Raw genomic sequence first — 19655 nt, forward strand, 5'->3', positions numbered from 1 at the left:
ATATGAGAGAGATCATATTCTGATACATCTTCCTAGTCTCCTTTTGTGGCGCCGTGCACGGTAAAAATTGCCAGTTCCGCGGACTGTGACTCTTTTCGGACCCACTTGGTTAGTTTGAGTGCTTACAGTGTGTTCGTGATCTGCGTCCACATCCGCATCCACAATTGCCCAAGATACCAATTCCTGGTAATCATTCCGATGCTAGGTATCACTTTCTATTTACCCGGCAAATGGCAGTAGATTCATTAGTGTGGATATATGCACCAAAGCCACAGTATCTAGTTGGTTACGACTCGGACCAGCCCGATGGTACTTCTGGAAGATTAAGCGATCGGCGCCTCGGAGTTCCAATCTTCTACTTTCCAGCAACCAAAAGCTGAATCCCCTTGCGGATATTATTGGGTGGGACAAGAGATATTCCAGCATTAAGTACTTCAAAATTGGACTGTACCTTGCGTGTTTTCTAATCGATATCTGTGCGCTTCACCTTTGCACGACTCGAAACGCAGTGACCGTCGATATTCATGTCTGTCAAGCACCCATCCAGTTTCTCTTCAGTAAAAGGAAAGTACTCAAATCAGACGCACCGTCAGCATGCAAATTAATCTCAAGAATATGCAGAAAGATTTGATGACTCCTCTAGCAAACCCGGCTGCGGATATATGTACATACAAGCCACTACCGAATGTGACGTATCTTCCAGGTGCAAGCGGAGGTTCCACTACAACTCTTGAAGGCTCCGATGATGAACCACAACAAAAACTCAGATAAGTAGCCCAAAGTCAATGCACCAAGGGAGTTCTCTCTAATGAGGACCCAGATTTTCTTCGCCGGGTCTGCCTTTCTCCCCCGCAAAGTTTGCTTTTTGACCTTGAACCGCAGACTGGCCGATTTCATTGGGCGCTCTCCCTCCTTGAGTGGTCTGTTCGTCTTTTCACAAAAGCCCTGAAATGACAGATCCAGGAAACTATGTCAATCTGATTCTTCGGTCTCTTGTATAAGGTTCTTCACTAGGAACTTATTTATACTCAACAGAAGGAATTCCAAATACCCCTTACCAATTCCAAATCAATTCTGCTCACGTTTGCAACGGTTCCCCGCCAGTGGCTCGCCTGTCATGTCCTCGTCTGCGCAACCTACTGGCTCTACTTGGATGGAGGGCGATTTTGAACATCCGAATCAAGAAATCCGTCATCGCTTGATCGTGGCGCTGGTCTTTGCCTTCACTTTACCAACCTTGGCCGTCGGGCTACGTCTCTGGGCCCGAAGGATTACAGGGAGCAAATTATTCTTGGACGATTATCTGATCATACTTGCCTTGGTAAGACCATCATTTTTGAACAATTTTCGATGACTTGAATTCTAAATGTACCTGGTCCGGGGTAGATTTTCAAATACGGATGCTCGACCGGCTCCGCCATATGTGAGTCTCTTCGAGTGTCCATAGAAGGGTTTTTGATGTTGATGACAGCACTGACCGGTGGAGACAGTACTTTCAAATGGTCTTGGCTCGCACATTCAAACGGTCCCAGAACATAACCTGGAGATATTCTTCAAGGTCAGTCCCAAGGTTCCACGTGGGAAGGTTCCCATCACTCAAGCAAATGGGCTTACTTTGATGCACGATGGTAGATTGGCTGGGCAAATCCATTCATCTACACGGTGAATGTGATGCTGATCAAATTGTCGATTTTGGCTCTCTATCGACGCCTGTTCTCGACGAGATACATGACACTTGCTGTTTACTGCATGGGTGTGTTTGTAATTCTGTGGACGGTCAGCATTTGTGTAGCTGCCACTCTGAACTGTATTCCAGTCGCCAGATTCTGGGACCGATCCCTCGCGGGAGCTTGTATTGATCCGGACAAGTTTTACTATGGAGCTCAAATCCCCAATATCGTCTCCGACGTCCTCCTACTGCTCATGCCACAGGGACTGGTGTGGTCTCTGCCAGTGGCCAAGTCCCAAAGGCTGCTCCTGTCTTGCGTGTTCATGGTTGGTGGACTGTATGATTTCCTCCCCTGACTCTGGCAAAAAACTTTTGAACCCTGCTGACGAGAAGTGATGGCAATCAGGGCACTCATCTTTGATATCGTTCGTCTGGTCGCGATGCTGAATTTGACAAAACAGGGCGATGATATCACTTGTAAGTCTGTAAGCCCCTCTGTCAAGCAGGACCACTTTCTTACACAAGTCGTTACAGATAATCAGATGCCCGTGGTTATGTGGACGTGCACCGAAGCTGGTGTCGGAATCATCGCTGCGTGTCTACCAAATCTACGACCTCTGTTTTCAACAAAAGGTCAGGGCTTCTGGTCAGTACTACGATCTTCTCGACGAGGTTCACGTGGCTCGTCGAAGGCGTATCTCAGTAGCGGTAACACCGCCACTTCAAGTTCGACTGGAGGTCGGAGCCTAGTCAAAGGACCTGTTGACTCCTGCGTTGCAGAAGAGGGCATTGAAATTCATCGCTACAGCAAACTTGTTGGCGAGTCTGTGCAATGAGTTGTTTATGATGACAACGAGCACCAACTGGACCGAAATGGTCTGTGATAGATACCCCCCGGATGGCACTTTCTTTGTGTATATTTTTCTTTTGAAATATCTTAAGCAATCTTTTGTAATTGATAATATGTTAGGTCTTGTGATAATACCGGCGACGCATTGCCATCAACGGGTTAACATGTAATTGGAAGCCGCTCCGATTCTAACTGAGGATCATCAGCTGCGATACCTACTTTAGTGTATATTATAATGTTGTATGACTTCAATTGAGTCGGCTACAAGGCGTCACAGCTTTTCTCTCCCATTAAGATGGATGATTATCTCTGCTACACTGCTTTAAGTGAAAAGGAATTTAGCATTGACGACGTGGTTGGCTCATAATACCCGGAGTCACGGCGAATGCCCAATCCGAGTAATACTATCAGTACACTGGTTATGTGAGAAACTTTGGCGTAGAGTTTCTTCTTGCTTGATCGTGAAACGCGGGGTTGCTTACATCAAATTCGAGCCAGAATGACAGCAGTGGGTGGAATCTCCCGCAGCCGTGCCTGGGGCCTGCAGCCTCAACAGAAGGGTGACACCCAGCCATTCGCCTTTTACGAAGAGTATCTATTGACATCCTCGATGTTTATTTTTCCATCAATGTCGCCATATTCTCTACTTCTCAGCCTCCCTGACCCCCACAAGATTGGGACCATAGGTAGATGCGGTCTACTTGGCCAGAAACCCGAGATCGGAAATAACTCTTAGGTCCGGATATCTCCACTTTGAACTAAGCCATGACCGCAGGGCCTAAGACATCTACAGAAAGAGCACCACTCCAAATAGATTATAATCCCGATTCTAAGTCCGAACAAAAAAGGCGAGACCGAAACTGTATGTTCAGTCTCTGTCATGGTAGAATACTTAAAAAGGTAAATATTCGGCCCTTGTTCTTAGGTCTACAATTCGAATCCAATATTGAGATCTCAGACCATCTTTTCAAAAGAGATTCTGTTCAAATATGGTTGGAAATCGCATCACCAATGTCGCTATTGTCGGAGTAAGTTTCAAGATCCAAACTCCACACACCAGTATCACTCGTGGGAACGAAACTATTCTGATACTTATCAATTCCGGAAAACTCAGGCGAGTGGAAACAGTGGTCGTTTCATGGCGCAAGCAATTCTTGAAACTGGGAAACATACCTTGACTGCTCTCACTCGAGCTGGTAGTAATGCCAATCTTCCTGCCGGCGTCATTTGCAAAGTCATCGACTATACCAAGCCCGAGACCATTGTCGCAGCTCTCAGAGGCCAAGACGCTCTAGTCGTCACCTTGCCAGGCCAGGCGCCTCTCGAAACCGAGGTAGCTCTTATTGAGGCTGCCGGCGAGGCGGGTGTCTCATGGATATTGAACGACTGGGCAGTCGACACACAGCATGAAGACTTAGTCAAAGATGTGCCCCCACTGCAGAAAAAGGGTGAGTTGACTGAAATTCTTCAAGACACAGTCATCATGAGCCCGGCACTGACCGCTGTCTGGTGAACGTTTATTACAGTGAGCGTGCGCAAAGCGATCGAGAAGCTGGGAAAAAGCAATTACATCAGTTTGTGCACCAGCTTTTGGTATGAATGGAGCATGGCTATTCCTGATGCGTTTGGTATCGATCTCATCAATCATACCGCCATCTTTTTTGACGAAGGAGACACACGTATTACCATTTCGACCTGGCCCCAGGTACGTCGTGATCAACAATTTGAAGCTCGGTATTGAATAGCGCAGGCCTGACAAAATTGCCAAACAACGTAGGTCGGTCGCGCCGTGGCGGCTATTCTGAGCCTCCCCGTCAAAGCCGAGGGCTCTGCAGCCTGCTTGGAGACATTGAAGAACAAAGTCGTGTACTGCAAGTCCTTTACTATAAATCAACAGGAAATGCTTGAGTCTGCTTGTCGAGTCACTCAGACGACCAAGGACGACTGGGAAATCTCCAAGGTGCCATGCGAAAAGCGCTATGAGGAAGGAAAACAGCAGATGAACAAAGGCGACTTCGACGGATTCGTGAAGGTGCTTTACACGCGTGTATTTTATCCCGATGGTTGTGGGAACATTGATCACAAGGGAACTATCAACGAGCTTCTGGGTCTTCCGGTAGAAGACCTCGATACGGCGACCCTGGCTGCTATCGAAAGAGCCAAAGCTCAGCCTTGAGGGAAGGGGCTTCACGAGTCAATCAATAGCTAATGAAATCTGGCAGAAGATAAAAGCGCATTTTGTCGATATGTCTTTCTTTCTCTTTCTCCTATCAGAAAAGTTTCTCCACGTTGAAGACCACCAGCTGTGTCAGTGATCGAAGAAAGGACACTATCCTTCGAGTGCGGACAGCATGTATGTAGATGACTTTCCACACTCATAATGGCATTGGCATCGTTATGTACCCTAAACATTCAAAATGTAACCCGAGCTGCGCAAAAGACTGGGAAGAGTAAGCCCTACAATGTGGTCATGATGTTATCTTAGAAGAATTGTGCGCCCGGCTTAAAAGAGCTACCGAGTTCACGGTGGAAGAGATCTACGATATGCTATAAGAAGGGCACTTTAACTAGCGCGGCGTCATAGTCGTCGATTTTCTCCAATGGTTCAAAAATATTCTCTAATGATTACAATTATATCTGGGGTGCATGGACCTGCGGTAGATATTATAAAGGAATCTCTAGCGGCGAATCCACGTAAAATGAGTGCCGTAGCTATGAGGAACCCTTTTTTATTTTGATCGATTAGATCAACTTGCTTCTATTCTGTTCTTACATGTATTTTAGTTCAGCAGGTGTTCATAAGAAGGAAGTTGTCTTTATTGTACGGCGCCAAATCATATCGAGCGGTTCATAAATAGTTTAGAGGTTCTAACTCCACGACTTCAACACCTCATGCAGGTTTTTGTCATCGAGGAACTGATTGTCCCCAATTCAGCGGCCATGGGAAGATGATCGCCCGCAACTCAAACTCTCTCATAATCAACCTCAAAATCCCAGTAGGTCAGGCCATGGTAGACGACTTTGCTGTGGGTAGTCACCGTTCGGTCCAGGGTGGAACGCAGGTAGAGAGTGCAGGGGACGTCCACCTTGGAGCGTTTCATCGAGCCGGTGACTCGGACGGTGGAATTAGGCGCGGCCTGCACGGCGACGCGATTGCCGACGGTGGTAGTGACGGTCTTGGAATGGCCCCAGGTGAAGTCCATTTTGGCAGTGAGTTTGGTCTGGACCTGCCCATCGACGACCAGCGGAATGCCTGCGCTGATGGTGGTGCCCACCTCGATGGAGAAGCCCGCCGTGAAGCTGAAAGAATGGGTCTCGGAGACACTCTGCGACAGGTTGACATCCGAAGTCTGCGGCGAGTCGGAGTTGTTGCGCACCGTCTCCGTCGCCACGATCATCGGCGCCGTGTCGCTGAGCCTGCCGGCCCGCGTGTCGTACTCGGCGCGTTCGACCTCCCAGCCTCCCACCAACACCATGTTTCGGTTCAATTGGATCAAGGTATTGCGCCTCGCATCTTCGAAGGGATTGCCCGTCTCTGAGAACTTGAGATCACCCCAGTTATCGACGTGTTTCTCGCCCATGTTGATACTCGGGAGAAAGGTTGGGAAGGGTGCCTTAATGAAGGAATGAGGGTAGACTCTTCGCGGAAAAAGATCAGATGGAATGGACGAGTGATGAATGGCGAGACTTGAGAATTTGCAATAGGAGAGAAGACCCAGAGATGATTCTTCATCATGGACGGTTCTTCTCTCTATTTATATCTTTTCCTAAAGTCTGAAGCAGTATGTACAACGATGACCCTCCATTTGCGCAAGTTGTCGGGCAGAAGCGTCTTGACTTCAGCTAAGCCATGAATATTGTCTATCCAAGCACTGTGCTCAAAAGCCCACCGAGATCCCATCTTCATTCTTCAGTTGGTGGGCCTCGTTTGGAGTCTGTCACGAGTACATCCGAGACATTTGGGAAGGGTCAGCTGAAGACATGACAACTAACGAGCGTGTCTGAAGGGTTTGTGGCTTGAGACTATTGCTTATGGCACGGTCACTTCACGCCAAAACGCTCAATCGGGTATAGGCTGGCCTTCGGAAGTCAGCGGACGGGACTAGCGGGAAGCAGGCCCAGCTGAAAAAAAAAAAAAAAAACTTCACAGATACGAGCAGGTACATTCCAAAGTCCATAGGTTTCGAAAACAGAATACCCCCCAGGCACCCACGCGCTCTTTCCCAAGGGCTTGCGGGTTAGGCCTAGATCACCGCATTTTATTACCAAACGCACCAAGGGATAACCCCCGCATCCATACACGAATTGACGTCCACGAGGCGGAGCGCTGGAAAGGAAGTGTGTGTGTCCGGGGGTTTATAGTCATTCTCAAAGTCGGCTTGACCGGTACACTTCTTAACTATGTTGCTTGGGCCCACTAAGAAGCCTTAGCGCGCTCAATCATTGGGTTCGCAATTATAAAGTTTGCGGTCCGACGTGATCTGGCCTAGCTAATAGAGCAACGTTTAAAACGCAGCAACCTCAAAAAAAATGGGTCCAGTCTAAGATTTAACCAGCGTTGAAGGATTGCCCGTAGGTAAAGCAATATAATCAAAAAATATATTGGTCAAGCGAATCTTGAGAATGACTATATCTGTTTTAGGGATATTCCGTAATTAGTCTATGGAAAGCGCTTGGGATAATAATGATTGCTTGAAGCAATGCCCGAACTACAAAGAAATCTTCAAATATTAGTAAGAAATTAGATTCTGTACAGTATTGAGATTGATTGACTCTTAGACTTATAAAAAAACCGGAGACGGTCTGTACAGTAAAAAGAATGAAAATCCTAAAAATTACTCAGATAAATTCCTGACTAGAAGCTGTCATGTTCGGAGCAATATTGCCGGTATCTCACGGGTAGGTAGTGGTAGGGGACAAGGTGGTCTGAGAAAGTGCTGCCTCGGCAAGTGGGACAACGTTTCTCAGTGATGAACAAAGACTAGATATCGCAAAATAGACTGCTCAGATCATTAGCGAAATGTAGTCTATAAAACTGTTAGAGCTAGGTCCGATCGGCGGAGGGCTATATTGTGGTCGTGCCTTTCCGCACTACAATGCTGGGCCTTTCAAGAACGTGTCCGAATATGAGGGCTAGTTTAACCACAAATTGTAGGTGGATATCTCTAATAAATACACTTATGCGCCACAAAACCTTCCCCCGTTCAAGTTCACCTAGTTTGTTCTCACCTATCAGGATATCAGTCCGCGAAACATTTATACGCCATGCTCGCCGGTTGATTCTCTCCCTAGTTGTATCCATGGTGCACTTCGATGCTTCTGTCCAGCAATTCCTAGCGCCAATTTCTGAGGCCATGGGACGACGACGGAATCAAGACCGAATAGATGAAGATCAGGTTTGACATAGATACATCCGGGTAGTTGTCGTTGATCGTTGTGTACATCTTTGCTTGAGACGTCATTCCTATTGGGCTTATGGCCACCCATATAAATATCAACTGTATTGAATTGCATTTCAATATCAGATATTGCATGGTTCAATGGATCCAGGTATATGATTGTAGATTTCTGCTCAATAGGCAGATCTTCACAGGATGGTCCCGTGACTATAATAGGCCTTGGGTGCTATCGGTCATGGCATTTCCATTGTCTGGCCTGAGACGCCAAGCCCCCACCTCCCCCCCGGAGCCTCCCGTTAGCCTTACGCGCACCGGCCAACCGCCCCAGAGAGGCGTGGCTGAGGCCATTAGCCACACCTTCGATATCCTTCGTTCGGACCTGCGGCCTCTCGTTTGCTGATGAGACACTTCCGCCCTGACACAACATCGTCGGTTGGATTCCGGCGGAAACGCGGTGCAGCATTGCAAGATGGTGTATATGGCAAACACTTTTGATTGATGTCTTACTACGCTTGTAGACGACGGCTATCTCCCCAAGGCCACCAGGAGGAACAGACGTGGGGAATCCAAGGCCATGTCATACAGCCACCTCGAAGGTGGGATACGGAACCCCCCAAGAATTAGTCTCTGTCTGGATCATACCGTTTGGGTGCCTTCTTCTTGCCTGAATGACAAGTCTCTACCTTGCCAAAGAACATCCCATGACAATTAGGTTCTCAAGCTATTGGAAAGGCTAAGAGAGGGGCGTATTAGCTGACTGGAAAAATGGAACAAATCACCACCTACAGTAACATAAGTACGTTATATCTCAGTCTTTGATACCAGGAGCACCAGAAACTACGCGGCTAACATCAGAGGCCCTTATCGAACGGGGAGGCAAATTGAGACCAAAGGCGCCGGTTAGTATAAGCATTAGAGTAGGCGATCAGGCGGCTCGGGGAGCTGCTTAGGGCGGCGAGATGAGTAAGTCATTCTGTGCTGTGGGAGCTGATCATTTCCCGAGGCGACAGTTTCACCTTCACTTAGATCATGCATCCAACAGCTTAGCAGTAGGTAGAATTTACTCGGAAAAAGTCTTCCCAATCAAACACATCCACGTGCACGACACGCCCCGTGGATTCACTCACATAACTTGATAGTCCTCTGATATTAATTTCTAAATCATGATGCTCCCGTAAAAAATATTTCCCTGGGTTGATTTAACCCCTTCGTTCATGAAAGCGTCTATTGTCACTCTGCTTCAGTTAATTAGCATGGACCAAAGAGCCTTATGCCAGGAGTGGCTATGTGGTCCTGAAGCTTGACGGGCGGGATCAACGGTCTATAAACACACGTTGCAAGATGAACCGCCTTAACGGACAGTTGGGATTAGACCCCTTGATCTAATGGCTCAACCAGTGAGTAGCGGCACGGCGGATTTTGGATATACAAATATGGTGAAAGGAGTTTTAGGGGATTCGCAGTTCGCGTTACTGGTCTGGCTGGATCGTGGAAGCGGTGAGTGTTGAATTCAGCGATATTTGCATTCAGTTCTACCTGTATTGCCATATACAAGAGAAGACCATCGTCTAGCTTTCGAGGAGAGGTGGGACCTTTTCGCACAAATATTCGACAATCGCATCCGGACCTCGCTCGACTTGCAGACCGGTGGGAATCGCGTGCAGCTTGATATTGGGCACAATCGATCGGGCAATCTGGTGAATCTGCTTGGCCTCCTCGTCGGTCCACATAGATGCGCTGAACTGTTTGAGTACTCAGCTCCAAGTCATTGCCGAGAGGAAAGCAACCAGGCTGTGAGCGAGCAACCACTCGATGGCTCGGATAATCCGAGGCACGTGGGGGCGGAGAGTCCGGGACTTACGAGTACGTCCGGCTGGTGGTGCTTGACCTTTGTCTCAACCTCGGCGATACCTGTGAAATATGTCAGATTGATTGAGATCATGAAGATTCCAAACTTGGAGATTCTTTTGACGGATATGAAATACTGACTTTCGCAATTGTCGACGTGGATGATGGTGTATTGATCCTTCAGGTTCTCCGCCACACGGCCAATGAGGCGCTTGGCCCGTTCCGGCGCGGTGTTGACGGTGACCAGACGAAAGGGACCCTTGGGAGACGACATGTTGCGAGTTACTGTAAAGAAAACTTTGTTGACAAAGTTCGCTGCAACTCTTGTGGCCGCATGGCGGGGCTTTATTCAAGCTCGCAATGTCAAGCTACTCCCACATCCGGGACGAAGCCGCAGACGAATATTCCCCACACTTCCGCCACCTGCTTTTCCCATCTTCCCACCTTGCGACTTGTCCACTTTTTCCCTCTTTGGGTGAGTTTTGTGGGAGAGTTCGGCCCCACCGAATCTCGGCTTTTCCCACGCCGCGGCGCACGGCTGAAAGTGCCGAGGCCGACAACGGAAGACCCCAACACGGTGGATGCATGTAGAAATACTGATCGGATTCACCGTACAATGTACTCGTCAACGTGAACCTTGGTCAATATAGTCTGTTTCGTCCGTTTCAAAGATAGCAACTCAACATGTCCAGAATCGCTTCAACCTTCTCACGCAAGTACTCCTATCTCCCGAAGTGACTATGGAGTTGGGAGGTCATCACGACTTGTGCAGCTAACAATTCATGGTAGGCCTCGTGCGATTTGTGCCCAAGTCCAATCCGTCTCAAATATTGATCGGCGAGCCTGTTGATGCTCAAGTCGATGTGGGGTTGGCTGTTTATCAAGGCAAAGAGGTCTCCGTTCGTCCATTCTCCGGCTCGTCGGTGCTCGATCCTGGTCGGGCCACGGGTGCAATCGAGACCATTGAGCGAATTCTATCGCCTTTGTCACAGAGAGAGGTTGGATCTATTCGATGTGTCGGCTTGAACGTGAGTCTTGTGCATCTTGCGCGTTGAACAGGAGTTTTCTATGGTGACGCTCGAAGCTTACAAGCATGTGTAGTATGTCTCCCATGCAAAGGAAATGTCGCTTGCTATTCCAGAAGTGCCGACGCTGTTCATCAAACCGTCAACTTCACTAGCAGACCCATTTCCAGCACCGACTGTGCTACCGAAGATCACCCAAGAGGATGGCACTGGCGACTATGAGTCTGAGATGGTCATCGTCATTGGCCAAGATGCCAAGGATGTGACCGAGTCGGAGGCGCTTGACTATGTCCTCGGATACACAGCCGCAAACGATGTATCAAGCCGCACTTGTCAAATGAACCAAAGCCAGTGGTGCTTTTCCAAAGGGTTCGATGGCTCCTGTCCCATAGGTAACAATCACTTTTTGCTATCTCTTGCTTTGCACTAAATTGACTTCCACGTCTCAGGCCCGGCACTGGTTTCTGCAGCCCTGATGCCCGATGTGACCAAGTTCCATATTCGTGGCCTCAAGAGTGGCCGAGTGATGCAAGACTGCCCCTTGACGTGAGTTAGACAGCCCTTTTTCTGCTTTAGACCGAGATTCGCCTTGGGTGTTTCGTTCTCATTGGCCCTGAACCCTCTACTGACCAATTGTGACCCTCACATCCCCATTCAGTGACTTGATCTTCAATGTTCCCCAACTCGTCAGCTTTCTTTCACAAGGAACCACTTTACCTGCGGGTACCATCATCCTCACTGGAACCCCGCCTGGCGTCGGCGCCGCGAAGAATCCCAAAGAATTCATCAAAGCCGGGGACGAATTCGCAGTGGAACTTCTCCCGCACGTTGGCACCCTCATCAACAGGATCGAGCATCAATAGCTGAGGTATCCACTAGGACAAAATTTGCAAACTTCGGGGAATGCATGCAAGGATCGTGGTTCTTTTTCAGTTTTACAAATGTAGTGATTGAAGCCCTGGCTTTTAAGACATCTATCTAAACCACTGAGATGATCAAGTGGGCGAGAGTGGTAGATCAAGAAATCTATAGGCAAAGCCCACTTTTGCAATGAAAGTCTACCCCAGGCCTTACAGACTTATTTCTACAACATAAACAGCCTATGGCTTTTAAAGTAGGTAGAAACGCCCAAAGACTGGAACCTATATCAGCTCAGAGTCTAGCATTCATTCAGCAATTTGCTTCCGCCCGCCTAGCTAACAGAAATAAAGCCAGAAGTATTCCAAAAATACACGACATCTACTGAGCAAAGAGTTGCTAAAATAGCAGTGTTCAACGGCATGGCATGCCCAAGAGAGGAACACATGAGAGGATAAGGTTTTACCCGCATGCGGAGTATAATTGTGCCGGCTCAGGGTGGCGTGGGTACCCCGGCAGGCCGTGCAACGAGGTTGGCTGTGAGTCTACTTCAGGCGTCAAGTAGAGACAGCAAAAGGGCCGAAGTATTCGATTTTTTCTTTTGAATCAAAAAGAAATAGCGATTCAAAGAGTTTCAAAACGTTGTTTAGCCCAATTCGGGTTTTTGATAATGTCAGACATCAGGATTCTCTCAACCAAACTTGGTTGGTAGGAAACAAATATGACACCCGAGGAACATGCCGCTCATAGCAAAGCCCAATTGAGAAAGCGACTCTGTGCTCTTTGGCTCTGCGGTACCGTAATCCTCTGTATCTCGATGAGTAAGTATGACCCTTTGAATCTTTGAAGGCTTATAAAATCGCTGCGGGGACTGCAGGAATACTGCATCTATGGCCCAAATGCCCCGGCCATACCGGTGGTCTTTCACCCCACAGCAGCCTCTCCACACTTTCTCTCCTCACATGCACCCGCCTTCTGAAGCTGAAATAGACAAGAGAACTGGGTCCTAAGTATGGCTGGCTCAGCTGTGTCGTCTGATTCTGTCTCCGGAATCAAGAAGCAAGCCTGTCGAGTTTGTCATAAGCGATTCTCGAAAGCCGAGCATTTACGGGTAAGTTTACTTGCTCAAGCTCCGAAACCTTACGCCTGGAAAAGGATCCGTCATTCTTGAGAGTATTCAAAAGACTCTGTTCGTTGCATTGTAACTTGGCTAATATGCAAAAAACCAGAGACACGAGAGATGCCGTAAGTTCAACGCGATGCTATCACAGCGCTATGATGCTTTCCCTTGGTTCCCAAAACTACTAGACGCGGCACGTCGCTGGTTTTTGTCTTCCCCATCCCTCGCAAAGACCACAGTAGCTTTTTTGTTACTTTTGTTTGTTGAGACTAATCAGAGGTATCTCTCAGATACTGGCTCTAAGCCATTTGTCTGTAGACAATGTCGGCGTCCTTTTGCAAGACAGGATGCTCTCACCCGACATGAGAAACTACACAAACGAGACGCGGATGCGACACAAGACCCGTCTACACCCTCGCTACCGACTCCTTCAACCTTTTTAGACCTTTCAAAAACCTGGAAAACGAATGCAGCATGTATTACCTGTAGTCCATCTGAAAATTTAACGGAAAGCGGTTCGATATCCGAGCAGCAAGCCGCAAAGGAACTGAATTTGCGCAACACTCCATCGGATGTGGATTTCGACCTCATATGGCCGGATTCAGAGGAACTTTTTCAATCTATCATGGCAACTGATGTGTCAGATCAATGGCAGATGTTGTCAGGGACGTTGCCATTCCCGCTTGTCGCTCATGATACCCCTGGTCCGCTCTTCAGGTCACCCGTCTCCTTCGACGACCGCGGCTCGTCCGTGGGTGATATTCCCAATGGCAGTGGGCACCGAGCTGTGCATGATGTTACCGAGCTGGTTGCAAGTTCTGTGAGTGGCTCTCTGAATGTCACATTCTTTTTGCGGTTCCACGAAGAAACTAATCCGTCATCACCCAGTCCTCTTGTATCACGGCAGCTGTGAAGGCCACATCGATAACATCGGTTTTTCTGGACGAATGCCTGCATATGTTTTTTGCTCGATTTATTCCAACCTTTCCCATACTGCACCGGGCCACGTTTGTTTTTCGGGACTGCACTCATGCCTTGCTCCTTAATGCCATCGCAATTGGATCTCTTTACCTCGGTCCCCCTGACTCCGTGGCCAAGGGAGAGACCTTGTGGCGATTGGCCCATACGGCTGTGGCGACCTCGTGGCAGTCTCTGATTACCCACATTGGCCCCTATGACTCTTGTCACGGCGTCCAATTAGTGATCACTGCATTGCTTGGGCAGATATATGGAGCGCTGTCCAAGAACCGTGCAATTCGAACCACTAGCCAGATACTCCGACCACTTGGCTTCTTCTGGGCGCGCCATTGTGGAATGTACGATGACAAATCTTACCCATTGACAAGCTTACCGTCGGAAGACGCCACCCACGAGAAGAAAGAAAAAGAATGGCATACATGGGCAGCTTGCGAACTACAACAGCGCGCGCTGCTAGCACATTACCTTCTTGATGGGCTAGTGGCACAAATGACCGGGAACGGGTCTGCCGTTCGCCATGTCACAAATCCTTTGAGACTCCCAAGCAGTGAGAATGCCTTTGATGCAACCTCTGCTGACGAGTGGCTGGCACACATGCGCTCACAGAGTCCAGACTGCTCAGGCTTTCGAGATGTCTTTCGTTCGCTCTTCTCCCCCGGTGCCAAATCAAGGTCTTTGAACTTTCAGTTCACACCATTTGCCCTTCGAGTAGTGCTTGAGGGACTTCAGTCAATTGTATCTGACTATGATGAGCACGATGTCGCATTTGGCATTCCGTGCCGGTCAGATGTGCGCCGTGCTTTGGTCAGAGTACATGAAACCATCTCAATGTGCATTCACTTCTCTGCAGCCGAGCGCCTCGAAATTCTCCTGAGATGGCACACAGTCTGTCTGGACAGCGTGATTGATTCCACTGCTTTGTCTCGCGATATCTGTGCTCGATATGAACTTCCTCAGTACGTCTCCGGGGGCTACCGGATAATTCGTCCCAATTTTGACTTGACAAGCTGGTGTCAAACCGAGGACGCCCGCCGCGCAGTTCTTCACGCTGTGGCCATTCAGGGCATTGTTGAGCAACTTCCCCGTGGGAGAGCTCATGTCATCCATATGCCCAGCTCTTTGTTTGCCGCTGCGACCGTCTACGTAGCTTTCTCGCTGGCCGGTCATGTCACCCTGAATCTGCCTCGGACTGTGGTGTGGCAGGATGCGCTGTTGACCCGCGCAGATCTCAATCTTGACCACAGTAATGTAAGGCCCACTTCCGGATCTGAGACTCGCCGTTTTGTGGAAACGGGGCCAGATACCCCACTGGGACCTTTTGAGGGGGATGGGCGAAATCTCTTGTATGAGTTGAATTCGATGCAAAAACTTTTCCGCTGCCTCTCTTCCCAATGGGGCATCGCACACGATATGGAGACTGTTGTTGCCCAGTGGATTCAGCTTTGTCATTGAGATTGGTATCTACCAGAGGTTTGGATTCTCGTGCCGTCGCCGCGGGCTCTTGTGAGCCTAAAACGAGCAGGATATGTCATGGGCGTGTAAATAGCTGAGAGCATTCATCTGCAGCGCAGTATCTGGAATGAAACTAGGATCTAAAGTGTGTCGGAAATTTGACAAGTGAAAGGACGGAAGATCAGATAATTGGTCATTGATGGAATAATTTCAGGAAAAGGCGGAGTCAAAATGAGCATTCCACTGTCAGTATTTCTGTCCAATGAGCTCCCACTGGGTCAAATAAACCGGTGACATTGTATCTGCCATGGAATTGTCTTCGGTGGCTTCATCGGCGTGAATAAAACTGGCCCGTGACATCGTGGAGGCACACCGCCTTTGCCAAGTTCTCCGGCAATAAAGAGTCAGCCACGCGTCGCGCGCAGCACAACTGCAGCAGATGCTAAATCTGAGATGACCGTCGCCGTCAGATTTCGCAGTGCTGGTAGACCTTTTTCCACTCAGGACCCTCAAACAATATCCATGAGTCTTTGTATCAAGAACGGAAGCAGCAAATGAGGTCGCATTGTATCGAATCCAACCACTTTCAAAAGACCTTCGCGAAGAAGTAATTGATGTTTGGAAGTAGCTGGATTCAAATCGTGCTATCTCCAATCGGAGTCGCCAGGAAATGTCACCTTCCGATCCGAAACCAGAAATCGATCTGGCCTTGACCAGCGCTGGTTCAACACGAGCGCCAAACCCGCCAGCGTCAGTACGTGGTGGCGAAACAGAGCCAGAATCCAGACATTCGACTGCGGAACGCGCTCAACCTCGTAGTGGTCGCGGCAGACAGCTTACGGCCCAGCAACATGCCACTCTTATTCATTTATGCAATTCGCGTTCATCTCAGGGTGCGTTCGCCCACAAGTCCAAGCAATTCTGGGTTGGTGTGGCCAAATCTTTCGAGGATGAGACTGGACGCCCATATTCTTGGCAGTCCTGTCGTCGCAGCATGGTGAGATGGGAAACCGAAAATGGGGCTTCAGGGTGTCTTGACCCAACGATAGCGGCAGCTTCTTTGCCAAAGACAACGCTCACTTCCACGACATCAGCAAATTCTTCAGGAAGGCCAGCTAGGGCGGGACATCGCATTGTCTCACTTGTGGCGGAAGAAGATTCCTCCTCCGCGGGCGATGATGGAGCAGAAGTAGAACTGCCGTCTACTCCGTTGGTGAGACGTGATGTTAAGGCTTCCCTAGAACATGAGAATCAGATCTTGCGAGTCAATATCATTGACCTGGTCACCAACGGCATGGAGGCGTTCGAGACTCAGCTAGGCCTGTATATGGCCGCAATTACCAGTGATCCAGATGATCTTCACCGCATCAACCAGTCATACACGCATTTTCGGAGTCAAATGGTGCAAGCGATGGAAAAGTATGAAAGTAGCCGCAAATAATTGAACAAATAATCCGTTGGCACTACTGAATAACACATCATTAGTAAAACATAGCGGTCTGTGCGGAAAGCCTCTGGCCATGCTGTTGAGGATTATTCTCACAAAGCACCACATCTAATATTTGAGTCAGTAATGTGATACTCTTGAACTCTACCAACCCTTTTCCCATAGAAGCGGGTATGTTTTCTTTCAAAGGTGCAATTCAAAAAAGAAGTTGATGCAAACCTTTATTTTCTCTTTCAGGTCCTGCGACGGACTGATTTTTAGTCACAAAAACAACCAGAGAAATATCCATAGCGATTGAATGACTCATAACTCTTTAACCGCCTCACTCTCCCTAGTTACATGTCATCTTTTTACTCCAAAAATAGCTCCCTTGGTAATCTTTATAATGAGAACTAGTATAGCATTTAAAAGACACGTTCTCCCTCCCAAATGCCGCAAAGCAGATTATTAGTTTTATAATTTCTCATTACGAGTTGTTGAAATTTCTCGGATTTCTTAGGTGTGCTATTAGAATATCGACTCACAAAGTCCGCCCACCTGATGCAAACAAATCGAGGATTGGGACACCCGGATCCCTTTGGAGTATGCTTGCTATTTAGATCTGCTTGCTATGACCGTTCAACAGCCCTGGCTCAAGGAAAATATCGAAATGATTGCTCTCTTTACTGATTTGAACGCGTTCCATGAAAATCTTGAAGGCATCCGCGTCAAATTCCAAGTCGTCGCGTGAGTTTGCATTCTCAGTCTCAGTTGGCCAGTCGAAAAGAAAACCCCAGCTTTTGGATTCAACATCCTCGGTAGCTCGCACCGGCTTGGCCTTGTCCACATTTTGGCGTTCCAACTTTACTTCCTTCGCGGGTCGTTGGCTTAGAAACACGACCTCATCCTTACTCTCATCGTCGGAGATAATCTGGAGCTTGATATCCTCTTCAGTCATCACACAAGGGCTAGTAAGAGACGAGGTATTCTCGGTCTCAAGCTCAGAGCTTTTGGACATGCTTTCGTCTTCCCAGGTGTCACTGTTCGAGCCTAAATCAGCAAGACTTGCGTCATTATTGTCACCCGCAAATTTCGCTTTGGACTTTTGCCTTTTGAATGAAGATGGCTTCTGTGTAAACGAGGACCTCTTCGAGGGTCTGGGTGGCTTGCGGAGATTCTTTCGAGAAGTGGGCTGACGCTGAAAGGTACTCTCGCCTCCAGTGGCCTGAAGCTTCTGGGCTTCTTTGCGCCAGGCGCGGAATTTCCACTCCATTGTCTCACACTTGGCACCTCGGCCGTACATAACAGCCATCTGTCGATAATCAAGCTTTTGGTTGGGCGATTTTTAGGTTCATTTGAGAAGAAATTTGTGGGGGACAGGCATGATTCTCACCTTGAGGCTCGGGTGTGCTGCTAGTAGCGCAATAATCACATCTTCAAGGTTGTCGATCTTCATTTTTCCTGCAGTAGAATTGTTGGAATGGTGGTTGGAGCCCAATAAGAGCTGGGTGAGTTGAAGGAGCGAGGACTGTGACGTGGAAGCCAGCGGGAGTAGAAACGAGGTCCAGGGACTGTATTCGGCGGGGAGTATGCAAAAAAGACAATAGAAGCGACAATATGCAGGTGTCGATCGACCAGAGTTGACAAAAGCATGGCCAATCGCCAGAAAAGTCTTCTTTTCGGAAATCGGCGACTCGCCGCTATCAAATGACTATACACACGCTTTCTGAAAATACAAAATTGTCACGTCTCATGAAATCAAATAGGGATCCTTCACGGGTATAAAACCACTCTATCTTCCGGTTATCTTGCTCCCTTCTTCCTCTTCCCAAACTCAACAAATTTACTTATGATATCAATTTGAAGGAAAATTTTGGTCAGAGCCATACAAGATATTGGAATCGCCACGCTGGAACAAGTCTCTTCCACGCAGTGGAATATTCCGAATTTCAGCCAAGAACAAGCGAAAATCAAAGCAGCTCTGACTTGAACGCAACTAAGCCAAGCGTCATCCCCTCGACACTCTCCACCAATCTATTCATTTATTCAGACCTCATATTTACTTAAAATCGCCAAAATGCGTTGGACCCCGGTTGCCGATCAGATCGTGAGTACACCACTCGTTTCTTTTTCCATTATTTTTTATTTCCTGCCTAGGGGTTCTGGTGTTCTCCTGGACAACCTCAAGCATCGATGTTTGCTTTTTGATGCTGAAGAATTCCTCAAACGACTTGAAACCCTGATTCAAACTGGCCAGCAGCTGCTAACAGACTCATGATTGCATAGCTTCTCGTTAAGATTCTTGAAACCCATGACTTGGTTCTCGACACCAATAAAGTAGCGCAAGCCTGGCGTAAGTACTCACTATGACTTGAAGCCGGTCGGCCCTAAAGCCAATCCCAGACAGGCCGCTCCTTTTGGTGAATCACAAATGTCAGATACTAACTTTCAGTAGCTGAAAATACTGGAGGTGAACTGCCGCCAACGCCTCGCGCCGTCAAAGAACGCATTGCCAAGATCCGCGAAATGGCCAAGAAGGAAGGGGTTCTCAATACTCCCAAGCCCGCTTCCAGCAGCCGAAGCAAAAAAGCCGGCGTCACCAAGGCCACTTCTACTCCCCGCAAGCGCAAGCAGAAGGCCACTTCGACGGAGCCACAAGTCAAGATCGAACAAGCGGCGGATAAGGCTATCAATGAACTTCTGGCAGCTGGCGAAGCCGAGGGGGCTGGAGAGTCCTCACCACAGCGCTCCAACTTGCCTGATGAGCTTGCCGACGAGGAATACGTCTAGGCTGTCTCGGTAAGATTGGAGCAATGGGACACTAATTGGAGGTTTCGTGCTTTTTAAATTTGAATCTGCATTTTTCCTGCACTGAGGATTCATCGAGTTTTGCTCGTGCACCTCGGCAGCTTGTATCTGGAACCTTTCACTTCATCATCTGACGGGGCCAGGATAGCGAAGGAGTGCATGGAGACCTGTTTCTTTTTGGCAGGTTTTTTTTTCTCTTTTTTTTTGAAATTCTTTGAGCTC

At 48.3% G+C, this 19655-nt stretch overlaps 9 protein-coding genes across 9 annotated transcripts; 6 read left to right on the forward strand and 3 right to left on the reverse strand.

The window, feature by feature from the left end:
* Positions 1 to 1117: 1117 nt before the first annotated feature.
* On the forward strand, positions 1118 to 2505 carry POX_b03361 (uncharacterized protein; the record flags this gene model as incomplete). The annotated part of the gene is made up of 6 exons (XM_050112258.1): positions 1118 to 1321; positions 1387 to 1423; positions 1491 to 1558; positions 1633 to 2006; positions 2076 to 2146; positions 2204 to 2505. The coding sequence occupies 6 exons, from the start codon at positions 1118 to 1120 to the stop codon at positions 2503 to 2505; spliced, it is 1056 nt and encodes a 351-aa protein (XP_049972604.1).
* A 1003-nt stretch (positions 2506 to 3508) lies between these two features.
* Positions 3509 to 4695, forward strand: POX_b03362 (uncharacterized protein; the record flags this gene model as incomplete). The annotated part of the gene is made up of 4 exons (XM_050112259.1): positions 3509 to 3547; positions 3634 to 3967; positions 4046 to 4224; positions 4297 to 4695. 4 exons carry the CDS (start codon positions 3509 to 3511, stop codon positions 4693 to 4695), a joined length of 951 nt encoding a protein of 316 aa, XP_049972605.1.
* Positions 4696 to 5482: 787 nt separating this feature from the next.
* On the reverse strand, positions 5483 to 6100 carry POX_b03363 (uncharacterized protein; the record flags this gene model as incomplete). The annotated part of the gene is made up of 1 exon (XM_050112260.1): positions 5483 to 6100. The coding sequence occupies one exon, from the start codon at positions 6098 to 6100 to the stop codon at positions 5483 to 5485; it is 618 nt and encodes a 205-aa protein (XP_049972606.1).
* Positions 6101 to 9486: 3386 nt separating this feature from the next.
* POX_b03364 (uncharacterized protein) lies at positions 9487 to 10040 on the reverse strand (the record flags this gene model as incomplete). Its single annotated transcript, XM_050112261.1, has 2 exons — positions 9487 to 9660; positions 9780 to 10040. 2 exons carry the CDS (start codon positions 10038 to 10040, stop codon positions 9487 to 9489), a joined length of 435 nt encoding a protein of 144 aa, XP_049972607.1.
* An 86-nt stretch (positions 10041 to 10126) lies between these two features.
* Positions 10127 to 11654, forward strand: POX_b03365 (Fumarylacetoacetate hydrolase domain-containing protein 2; the record flags this gene model as incomplete). Its single annotated transcript, XM_050112262.1, has 5 exons — positions 10127 to 10241; positions 10556 to 10794; positions 10868 to 11183; positions 11241 to 11337; positions 11450 to 11654. 5 exons carry the CDS (start codon positions 10127 to 10129, stop codon positions 11652 to 11654), a joined length of 972 nt encoding a protein of 323 aa, XP_049972608.1.
* Positions 11655 to 12889: 1235 nt separating this feature from the next.
* POX_b03366 (uncharacterized protein) lies at positions 12890 to 15199 on the forward strand (the record flags this gene model as incomplete). Its single annotated transcript, XM_050112263.1, has 3 exons — positions 12890 to 12894; positions 13088 to 13589; positions 13658 to 15199. The coding sequence occupies 3 exons, from the start codon at positions 12890 to 12892 to the stop codon at positions 15197 to 15199; spliced, it is 2049 nt and encodes a 682-aa protein (XP_049972609.1).
* Positions 15200 to 15869: 670 nt separating this feature from the next.
* On the forward strand, positions 15870 to 16640 carry POX_b03367 (uncharacterized protein; the record flags this gene model as incomplete). Its single annotated transcript, XM_050112264.1, has 1 exon — positions 15870 to 16640. One exon carries the CDS (start codon positions 15870 to 15872, stop codon positions 16638 to 16640), a length of 771 nt encoding a protein of 256 aa, XP_049972610.1.
* A 601-nt stretch (positions 16641 to 17241) lies between these two features.
* POX_b03368 (uncharacterized protein) lies at positions 17242 to 18081 on the reverse strand (the record flags this gene model as incomplete). Its single annotated transcript, XM_050112265.1, has 2 exons — positions 17242 to 17937; positions 18019 to 18081. The coding sequence occupies 2 exons, from the start codon at positions 18079 to 18081 to the stop codon at positions 17242 to 17244; spliced, it is 759 nt and encodes a 252-aa protein (XP_049972611.1).
* A 621-nt stretch (positions 18082 to 18702) lies between these two features.
* POX_b03369 (uncharacterized protein) lies at positions 18703 to 19415 on the forward strand (the record flags this gene model as incomplete). The annotated part of the gene is made up of 3 exons (XM_050112266.1): positions 18703 to 18732; positions 18912 to 18978; positions 19081 to 19415. The coding sequence occupies 3 exons, from the start codon at positions 18703 to 18705 to the stop codon at positions 19413 to 19415; spliced, it is 432 nt and encodes a 143-aa protein (XP_049972612.1).
* Between the last annotated feature and the right edge of the window lie 240 nt (positions 19416 to 19655).

This window comes from Penicillium oxalicum, chromosome II (genome assembly GCF_001723175.1).
Source record: "Penicillium oxalicum strain HP7-1 chromosome II, whole genome shotgun sequence".
Classification (NCBI taxonomy): domain Eukaryota; kingdom Fungi; phylum Ascomycota; class Eurotiomycetes; order Eurotiales; family Aspergillaceae; genus Penicillium; species Penicillium oxalicum.